Source organism: Loxodonta africana, chromosome 19 (genome assembly GCF_030014295.1).
Source record: "Loxodonta africana isolate mLoxAfr1 chromosome 19, mLoxAfr1.hap2, whole genome shotgun sequence".
Lineage (NCBI taxonomy): Eukaryota > Metazoa > Chordata > Mammalia > Proboscidea > Elephantidae > Loxodonta > Loxodonta africana.
In genome coordinates, this window is record NC_087360.1 from 33,479,280 (window position 1) to 33,489,705 (window position 10,426).

At 54.2% G+C, this 10,426-nt stretch overlaps 1 protein-coding gene across 2 annotated transcripts; it reads right to left on the reverse strand.

The window, feature by feature from the left end:
• On the reverse strand, positions 1-6,682 carry LOC100673812 (DiGeorge syndrome critical region gene 6 like). 2 transcript variants are annotated; one of them, XM_003419183.4, is made up of 5 exons: positions 6,525-6,682; positions 6,277-6,437; positions 2,001-2,101; positions 949-1,089; positions 1-512 (listed from the first exon to the last, which is right to left on the reverse strand). In XM_003419183.4, the coding sequence occupies exons 1-5, from the start codon at positions 6,632-6,634 to the stop codon at positions 429-431; spliced, it is 597 nt and encodes a 198-aa protein (XP_003419231.1). In that variant the 5' UTR covers positions 6,635-6,682; the 3' UTR covers positions 1-428. The 2 variants fall into 2 exon arrangements, with proteins under 2 accessions (XP_003419231.1, XP_023415085.1); XM_023559317.1 differs by having other exon boundaries at positions 1-533.
• Positions 6,683-10,426: the final 3,744 nt, after the last annotated feature.

The following is a 10,426-nucleotide window of genomic DNA, read 5'->3' on the forward strand; positions in this document are numbered from 1 at the left end:
TGCAGGTCACACTGAGGAGTCTTTATTTCTCTGGGACACACAGGGCTGGGGCCTTACAACCTCTTGCACACAGGGCTACAGATGCCAATGGAGGGGCCGAGGCCAGAACAAGAACAAAGCCTGGTGCTCGGGCAAGGTCGGGAAAATGCCCAGTGGAGTGAGAAGGTGCTAGGGCCTCCAGCCTCCACTCAGCCCTGGGGCAGACAGCAAACAGGCTGTGCTCACTCTCCCTTGTACTCAGCATCCTAGCATTTGGATAGGAACACCCGGGCAAAGGTGAGTGGCAGGCACAGGCAAGTTGGGAAGAAGGTGGCCAGATGTCAGGAAAATGAGCTCCATGCAGCTCAATGCTACCTGTGGCAACAGCAAGACAGGGCTGCCCTCCCAGCCAGGTTGGGCAGTGGTTGACTGGTGGGGACCCCACCTGGTCACAGGGTTGCCTTCCCCATCTGGCATCCCCTCTGCTGCAGCTTCCGGATTAGTTCCAGCAGGTTCATCTGCAACGTCAGCTCCTGAGGTACAGAGGGGTTCCCCTGTGAGGGCTGGAATAATACTGTGCTCCTGTGGTCCCAGCAAAGGCCTCAGAGGCTGCCTTTTCCCAAGGACTCAGAAAGAGGGACTAGGGCCTAGAGGGTGCCAGGAAGTGAGATGACTGGGCTGACTTCTGGGTGAAGGGGCAGAACCTAGGCTACGTACACCCCATGGTAGGGCCTTCAGTTGCCCTGGCTCAGTGCGTACGGGGCCCGGGCTAGGTGGGAACACTCCTGTGGCCAGCAGGCTCACCCTCCTGTGCTCAAAGGCTGGGGCACAGCCCCATCCTGGAGTCTCACTTCAATGCCCCTATCCCCCAGGAAACCCTGGGCCTGTACCCTTAGTGACCAGCAGTAAAGCCTCAGATGGAATTGAGCCTTTGGTACCAGCATCACCTGGTCAGGCCAGGGCACTGACCTGTGGGTTCATGGTGACGTAGAAGCCGGTGACACCCGCCTTCTCCAGTGTGCTCTGCTGGTCCGCCACCTTCCGGTCCAGCTCCAGGACGATCTTCTCGTCCATAGTTCGCTGCTCCTCACGGATCCGATGCTCCACCGCCTGTCACAGCGAGGGTACCCGAGGGCGGCTCGGGAGTACTCAGCCCTCTACCCACCAACACTCACTGCTGGCCTGCTACCTTCTTCCCCAGCCCTCTGGCCTCACTGGTACCAGCCTTGAGACTACCAATGGTGGCCTTAACCATGCCTAGGCCTCTTCTTCTCTCCTCAGCCATACAAAACCTTGCAGAAGGGCTGGGCAGTAGCCTGCCCTCCTCACACTGTCCTTTGCCCTCTAGGAGACTCCTGCCAGGTGTGCTTCTGGTGCTGATCCATGGCTTGGGCCACCTCCTCTGGGCTTCCCTGCACTCCCTGGCTGCCTCACACACATTTCTGTGGGCCACCTGCTCTCTTCCATGTCAGTTATACACCAGTCCCTGGGTTGACCTCGAGCTCCTTAGGTGCAGGGATCTGTATGACCTAAGGGCCTGGCACTGGTCAGATGGAAACAGAACTGGGAGTCGGCAGGCAGGGGTGGATGGGCCTCTGCCTGACTGGCCCTGTCACCACCCCACTCTTGCCCTTGCACCCTCAAGGCCACTGGGGAGGTGGGTGTGGAGGAGGCCTGGGCCTGCCACATCATCCCCTCACCTTAATACCTGCTCTGCCATGTGCTCTGTGCAAGGCCCCAATCGAACAGGAGCCACTCTCTGGAGGAGCAGAGAAATCACAGACAGGTACTCTATTCCACCCTGTCCCATGCCCCCACCCGACATGGGATCTTGAATGCTATACCCGACAGTAAAGAGCCATGGACTCACCAGCCTCCAGCTGCCTGCCCCAGGATACACCCAGTGCAGCCACCCAGGTCTGAAGCCACCCTTAGTCCCTCCACCATGGTGCAGTCAGCTGAGCCCATGTGGTGCCTGTGAGAAGGCGCCAGGCCCTGGCCACTCCGCCTGCACCCCTTACCTCCAGCTCACGCTGCTGTGCTGCCTGGAGCAAGGGCAGGTTGTGGGGCTGGCAGGCCTGCTGGGCCTCCTCGTGCTTCTGCCGCAGCACCTGTCTGAGCACTGGGGAGGGATGGGAGGGCCCCTGAACAGGTGGTGGTGGGGGCAGGCCCAGGGCACACCTCATTCCTTGGTGCCCACCCACGCTGTCCAGGCCCCAGCATCACGCCACAGAGCAGCCAGGCCAGAGGGGAAGATGGGAAGCCTAGTGGGAAGTAGGCAGGCACTCCCTGCATCAGAAAGCTGGCCAAAACTCTGGTTCGCACCGGCCCCCGATGCTGCCCTCACCTAGGGCAGGGTCCTTCCCCAGAGGGACAGAGGTTACCGGGGGAGGGAGGAAGGGCCAGCAGTTGTAGCCCAGGCACAGAAGACCGAGGGGGTGGGAGGAGGCACACTGGGAGAGAGGCTGCAGTCTGGAGGCTTCTGGGCTCAGATGGCCATAGGCCAACCGTCCCATCATTCACAGGTACCCACAGAGATGCCCAGAAACCACCACCCCAGGCAAAAACCTGGAAAAGGAGAAGGAAAGAGGGGTCACTGTTCAGGGTGGAGAGTAGCTGCCGCCCACTAAGGGGTGTAGTTGTTTTGCCCTTCAGGAGGGACAGAGGCAGCCACGCCCCCATGCAGAGCTCCCAGGCCCCTCAAGGCAGCCAGAGCGGAAGGATGGGCAAGGACCTTGGGTGGCCCAAGGATGGGTGTGGGAGAACCCACCACCTCACACTGTGTGCATGCCAGGCCTGCCGGAATCCTGACTGCACACCTGGGCAGTGAGACCCAACAAGAGAGAGACACTCTGCAGTGACAGGAAAAGCAAACCTCTGATAAAGTCATCACTCAAATGAAGATGATGCAGCCTTGATAAACGAGATGGTGATGCCACCCCAGATGACAAGGGGATTCATCAAAATAAAAATGATGGCAAGAAAACCCCAAGGCAAGAGCAGATGGAAGTCTGGTGTCCTATGAGCCGAGACAGGCTCAGTGCTCGGGAATCTGTGCTGCTCAGAGAGGGATTTACCAGGCAACGCTCCGATGGTCCCCGCTAAACTGTGTCAGATACAGACCTGGGCAGAATTGTCCTGTCTGACAGGAACAGACAGAAGAGAAAGGTTTCATGGGATGAAGAGAAACCACCAAGAAAAGAAAATATGGAAGATCATGCGCCAGAGCCCCAGACCCGTAAGTGCCAAATGGCTAAATCTCTGTGGTACAGAGGGGTCCTCAGCTGTTAGAAAACACAAAACCCAACACTCTGGTCCTGGCAAGAGACCTCAACTTACAGCTGTTCTTGGGAGGGTCTGTGGGGTCTCACTGCCAGCAGCCTGGCACTGACCGTGCCCACAGCCTCCACTTCCTTTTTCTTGGCATTCTGTGCACACCTCAACTACATTTATCACATTAAATGTGTTTTAATCCAAGAGCCACCCTCAAGACATCTCCATACCCAGGGATGAGAAAGAGACTCCTGGTTAATACTTTAGCTGCTAATCAGAAGATCAGCAGTTTGTGTTCACCCAGAGATGCCTTGGAAGAAAGGCCTGCTGATTAATTTATGTACTTCCAAAAATCAACCACTTAAGACCCTATGGAACACAGCTCTTCTCTGATACACCTGGGGTTGCTATGAGTTGAAACAGACCTAACAGCAACTGGTACCGGTATAGTCGCCGGTTACAATGTGTACAATATAAAGGCAAAATGAAAGGAAACAGACAAATGCAGGGACCTTTCGGCTGCTTTGCTCCATTTATCAAATGTTGCCACAAAGCCCAGGTCAATTCCCAGCTTCCACTGGCTAAGCAACCAAAAGGTAAGAAGGGTGCTGCACCTGCTTCTGGGGTAGAAGGGACTTAGTAATGACCAAGGAAAACAAAGAGAGCCATTCACCACCAGCTAAATCAGCTAGGAGGAAAAGGCGCTTGCCCATTGCAAAACCAAAACCAAACCCATTGCCGTCAATTCTGACTCATAGCAACCCTATAAGATGGAGTAGAACTGCCCCATAGGGTTTCCAAGGAGCACCTGGTGGATTCGAACTGCCAACCTTTTGGTTAGCAGCTGAACACTTAACCACCGCTCCACCAGGGTTTCCTGCCTATGGCTGCGGCACCAAGAACAGGCCCGATCCTTCTGAAGGACAAAGAGCAAGGTGTACAGAGTTTTCAAAAACACCCCACTAAGAGGGACCAGGGCTCCATGGAGAAATGGCAATTCCAAGGACAAGAAAAGGTGTGCCTGAATCAACACCTTCCCATACCAGAAAGTAAGAAAGTGCTCAAAGAACGATGGGGACGCGTCCAAAGGACAGGCAGCTGCCTGATGTTCTCTCCTGGTCACACATGGTACAACTTGAGCATTAAAAAGGATAATCAGACATGTTCTTCAGATTTCTGAAGTGTATGCATCTTACACCTCGAAAAAAAAAGATTTAAAAAGACAATCACCCAAACATTTAAGGAAGAAACGATACCAATTGTACACTAATTCTTCCAGAAAACTGAAAAGAGACTTCCCAACCCATTCTGAGGCCAGCATTACCCTAATACCCAAATCAGACGAAGAAAGAACACGAAAACAAAACGCAAATCAATACCCCTCATAAACACAGAGGCGAATATTCTTAAGATTTTAGCGAATTGAATCTAACGTGTATAAAAAGGATAACATATCATGACCAGGTAGGATTTACCTCAGAATGCAGTTTATCCCACAAATTAAAAAATCAATCAATGCAATTCACCATATTAACAGAAAAACCACATGATCACCTCAATAGATGCAGAAAAAGGATTTGACAAAAATCAACATCCAGTCCTGATAAAAACACACTAATCCTAGGGCCAACCAATATTGTCTGCCCCCACGGGGGCGGTGGCGGGGGGGGGGGCGGCCCAGTATCACTAGGAGAAATTTTTGCCACAAACATTTAACCTGGATCTAATCAGGCCTCTGATCTGCCTCCCAATTTACAGAAAATGCAGAGGATGAAGGAACAAGTTAAATGACACATTAGAAGCCATCTGACAGATCCAGAAGGGGGGCCTTCTCCAGGAAAAATGCCAAAATAATGTTGGAAGACTGTTCAACAAGAGAAACCAAAGTAACCAATTGCAATGTGTGAATCCTGACTGGATCCTACTGTTAATGTGACAACTTGAAACAAGTTAGGAAATGAGACCGTGGACTCAACAGTCAGAACACACGCTAGACGAGCAAATTTCACAGGAGTCTATCTGAGCGCTGTAGTTGCATAGAAGAGTGTTCTTGTTCTAGAGCCATGGTTCTCAACTGTACCCTCCCAGTGTTGTCTGGGGACATTCTTGGTTGTCATGACTGGGGGAGGGAGCGCCACCGTCACCTAGTAGACAGCCCAGGGATGCTGGTAAACATCCTACAATGCACAGGCTAGCTCCACCACAAAGACTTCTCCAACCACAAGAACTCTGGTCTAGAGGAATGCTGAAGATTCAGAGATTAATGGTCAAGCGTTATGATATTCTTATATGTTTACAGACGTAAAGAAATATGACAACCTATTCATATCGAATCCAGGTAGAAAGCATATGGGTATCCATCGTATTATTCTTTCAACCTTTCTAAATGCTTGAACTTTTTTTTTTATATTAATAAGTTGAGAGAAAATAAGAAAGGTGGGAAACCTGACGGAGCTAGGTGACCTGCCTTACATCCCTTGCAGGGAGGGTCCCACGGTCCCCAGTATTCCTGGGTAGGGACGCCTGGGAGGGGCCAAGGCTCAAGAAGCACTGGCTGAACTTGTGGCTCAGATGGGGAAACGTCTCAGGTGTCACACAGAATTCGTGGGAATTCTAAGCGCAGCCTGAGAGGGATGTCGCCTCAAAGGACGCGCACAGTCCTAGACTGACGTTCATCCACTGTGGGGCAGTCAACGGCCACGCGGGCGGTAGTCCCCCAGGTCTGTCCCGTGGGGTGTCCGAACACCAAGGACTTGGGCCATCCTGTGTGGCAGGCGGTGGGGAGCACAGAGGAGTCCGAACAGGGCGTTTCTGGACGTTATCCTAAGACAGCAACTAACAAAACTGATGAGACTCATCTGTCACCAAAAAAGCGTTATCAAAGACTCCGCGCCAGAAATTGGGTCAATTTAATGGACCTCTTCCGAGCGACGCCCAGGGAAAGGCTGCCCGCCAGGCTGGCTCATCCCGAGAGTCCTCTTTCCCGGGGAACCCCTTGCGTGGCCCGCCGCCCCGCCCGCGCACCTCGGTGGTCGTTCTGCAGACGCAGGCGCTGGTTGTACAGGCTCTTCTCGGTGAGGTGCTGGATCTCCAACAGCCCCTGCACGATCTCGAACACGGTGCCGTCGAGGAGCGCCAGGGCCAAGTCGCTGAGCGTGGTGTAGGACAGGCGCTGCTGGCAGGAGCTACGAACAGAGGGCGCCTGAGCGCGGAGGGGCCGCGGGCGGGTCGCCTAGGCCCGGCCGCCGCCCACCTCGCCCCGGGTCGTGCACCTGGGAAGCTCCTTGACCAGGCTTTGCAGCGCCGACAGCAGCTGGTAATGTCGCTCCTGCTGCCGGGCTCCCTCAGCCGCCTCCTCGAAGGCGCCGGAGTAGCGCTCCATTTCTCCGGCACCCAGCCCGCCGCCGGCCACAGCGACGCGTCGCGTCTCTTTTACGTCACTAGAGAGCGCATTACGTTCCGCGGCCCGCCAGGCCGAAACTCGCCCCGCCCCTGCGCCGTCCGGAACAAACTCGCCCCGCCCCCGGCCCACCCGCCTCGAGGACCGCCCTCCGCATCTCCCAGACCGTGGCTCGCCCCGCCCCCAGCCCGCCCGAAGGCTGGCCGCGCCTCTCCGCTGAGGTGTCCAGGGGATCCCGCATCGTTCTCTGCCCTTACCCTGCTAACCCCCTCCGCGCCCTCGGAGTTTGGATTCATCGACTCGGAATCCCGACTTGTCATGGAAGGCCCCCTCGCAGCAGGTGGGCGCGCCCATGTCTTCGCAACGTGTCAGTCCCCGCGTTCCTGCGCGGGGCGGGGTCGTGCTGTGCATGCGCTTCCCACCGACCTGGGGCCGCTGCGGCTTCTGCCTGGCAGTTCCACAAAGCGCGCTTGGATCACCGAGCCTATGGAGTCCCAGCTTCGCCAGTTACAAATGACCTTGAGCCATTCACGTCACTTCTTGGGGCTCAGCCTGTTTTACAGGGAATAATAAAGTACCCATTCACTGCACGCTTGTGAGGATTAAGTGCCATAGAGTCTACAGCTTACCTTCACCATTGCCACCTCCAGGTATGCCGCGGGGCTGGGCTGAGCCCCAGGGACACGGTGGAAGGGCTGGGATAGGCCATCCCTAGGTCAGGGCGACCACCTGGGTACCGGGCCAGTGAGTCTAGGAGCACTAGCAGAGGCAGTGCTGGGAGTGCCTGTGCCCGGGAGGGCCTATAGGGTTCCCAGGCTCCAGGAAGGGAGGGAGCCCCAGGCGCTGCAATTCCCTGGCCATGCCTTTCAATTGCCTCCTCTAACTGGACATCAGAATAGAGAAAAATACCTCATCCAGCCTTCAGAATAAATTCCCTGGCATCTACGATTACACTTTCTATAAACTACAAAAAACTACTGAATAGCCTGTGGGCTCATGGGGTCGGGGAGAGAGAAGATTCCCACCATAGAGAAGTAGCATCATGCCAATAATGTCTCAGTGGGAGGAGGTCCAGTTCTGGCCAGAATGAGGAAGGGGCTGCCATACAGCAAAATGTAAAAGCAGGTAGAACTACAGACAAAACAGAAAGAAGACTTGTGTGACAAACCTGAGAGAATGGATCCAACTGGCCAAGGGATGGTACAGCAGATCCCTTGGAGCAGAGCTACATACTGACTTGCTTGGGGGCTCTCTAGGGTCAGATTCAAGAAGTGGAGCAAGCCTGATTTAGGGCCACCCCCAGGGTGGTCCCTGTACACAGTAGCTCTGTAAGGGGGAGAGGGAGAGCTTGCACTCGAGAAGAGGAAGAGACAAGGGGTGGTGACATTCCTCAATAAGATGGTCCCTACGTAGTTAAACTTTAAGCCAAGGAAATGGTCCCTATAGAGGTCCCTAACTTGATAAGGTCCCTAACTTGGTAATTAAACCTTAAGGCAAGGAAATAGTCTCTATAGGGGTCCCTGTCTTGGCTGTTAAACACTAACAGGGAGAGATAAGAGACAAGAAGGGTATAAGACCCTAAGAAAACGACTGTTGGGGCTTTCAGACTCTCCCTCTGGCCAGCCCGCTCTTTTCGCTCTCTGGTCAAGTGTACTTTCGTACTGGGTTTAACTAATAAAACCCCTTGCTTGGTTGACACTCTTTGTCTTAGTGTTTGAATTCTTTCCTACACTGAAGACAAGAACCGAGGCTATTCTCTCCAGTAACAGCTCAGCCCCAGGAGGGCAGTGACGAGGTCAGGATGCAGGACAGAAGGAAGAGAGGTGGCCCAGCAGGGAGCCATCAAGACACACCTGGACGTGTGGTGGAGGTCGGTGGGTCTGCATGTGTCAATCCCCAAGAGCCTTAGCAGATAGAAGTAGTCATCACCTCTGTACCTTGGGTCCCTGTCCACCACTGGTCCCAGTCTAAGGCTAGGCAGTGGGTGGCACTAGGTCTGTCTGGCCCTCCTCACCAGGACTGTGGCTGTGACAAAAGACCACACTGGAGCTGTCTGGCTGGGATAGTTGGAGACTGAGTCTCCATCTGTGGCTGTTGTGATCACCTAGCCCTGTCCAACCCCCAGCCTGAGTCTGGACTTCATGTCCCCAGATTACCTGTTCCTGAGGCTCACTGGCTGGAGGCTTGTGCCAGCTTCTGTGCCGGGCACTGAGGTTCCCAAGTAACATGACACAGGCCCCACCCTCAAAGGGCTTCTAGCCCTCAGTTTCCCCATTCAGGAAGGGTGCCGCGTGAAGCCTGAAGTCTGCACAAAAGCTGCCCTGTGCAGTTGGATGAAGACAGGGCTCTTCAGCTCATGCCCACTTGGGGGGCCTGGGACTCTGAGTGTTAAGCATGCCCTAAGCCCTTCCAAAAAAAAAAAAAAAATTTGTTTTTTTTTTAAGCCCTTCCCAGTCTTACTGGCTGCTCATGCAAGGAGGCCCCTCTGCCACCCTTTGTCTGACCTGAACCAGATCCCCCACCTCAGCAGCACCCCTCTCCTAAGTGGATATGGGCAGTAAGTCATGCAGGCATGGGTATCTCTGGGTCACCACGGAGGGCCTGGTCTGGAAGGAGGTGTACTGATCTGCCAGAGCCCTGGGGGTTGAGTGTGCAGGACTGGGGGCTGGCATGTCGACGTGCAGTGTGCACATACACACACATACCCGTGCACACGGTCCCTTGTGTGTGTGGACACAGTGAGGCCTCATGGCACATACATGGTGGGCAGTGTCCACTGTGGGTCTTCACTCTGCAGTTGCTGTCCCTTGGCTGCGCTTGACCTCCCAAGCCCTCCAAACTGGCTGCTTGATTGTCCTTCTTAGCAGGCAGTGGACATAAGACAGGGAGCAAAGGTCCTGAGATCGGAGGGTGCCTGTTTGAGGAATAGGAAAGAGACTGGTGTGGTTAGAGGAGAAGCAAGTAAAAGAGAAATAGACTATACTATCAGGGAGGTAATAGGGGGTTGAGCGTGGAACCTAGAGACTTAGTAAGACAGGGAACAGAAGGGCCCCCAAATCTGCAAACAAAGTAACAAGAAATGGGCCAGGGCACAGAGACAAAGCCATTCCCCAGAACAATGGGGCAGGGTATTTAAAAATAGCCTGCAAGCTTCTTTAAAGTTGCCATTCAGAAGCAGCTGGAGAAAACCAGCCCCAGGGACATGCGCAGAACTTCCACCTGTGACCCCTGTGTGACCTTCCATCAGTGGTAGTGAGGGGCTTCACCCCCGCCGGGGAATCAAACCCAGGAGCGAGAGACTGCACAGGTATGACACCCCGTAATAAGTCCTGCTACGAATCCCAGAGGCCTCCAGGACAGGAGCCATCTTGGAAAGCTGCTGCACTCGCACCTTAGTTAACATATCCCTGCCAGTGTCTATGAATAAATGTGAATCTTTTCCCACCCAAGAACTTTTAAAAATCCAGGCCTGTCTTTTGTTCTGTGAGACTGGGATATGCGTTGCTGTAGGCCCTCCTCATCTCTGCTTGCAAGCCCCTTCAATAAAGCTTTGCTTGTGTGGAAAACTCTACGTGCCTTACCTGCTCATCCTTGACCAGTGAGAGGCAAGAATCTTATCCTGGTAACAGACATAGCAGTGGCACCTCAGTGACTGAAGTGTACTGATGGGTGGTGTCTCTGAGTCTCTGGATGTCAGACTGGTTCAGAGTGACTGTGGCATGTGTTGGTGAAGGCTTCCAGCCCGTGAGGATCCTCTGTCTCACTGTGTATCTA

Bases quoted from the DNA above. Each gene is read 5' to 3' on its own strand.
- LOC100673812 (XM_023559317.1), bottom strand. From the start codon at position 6,634: ATGGAGCGCTACTCCGGCGCCTTCGAGGAGGCGGCTGAGGGAGCCCGG. The intron at 2,102-6,276 runs GTGCGCGGGCGG...ATCCCTCCCCAG, and splicing joins TCTGCAGAACGACCACCGAG to TGCTCAGACAGGTGCTGCGG. The intron at 1,090-2,000 runs GTAAGGGGTGCA...TCGCTGTGACAG, and splicing joins CACAGCAGCGTGAGCTGGAG to GCGGTGGAGCATCGGATCCG.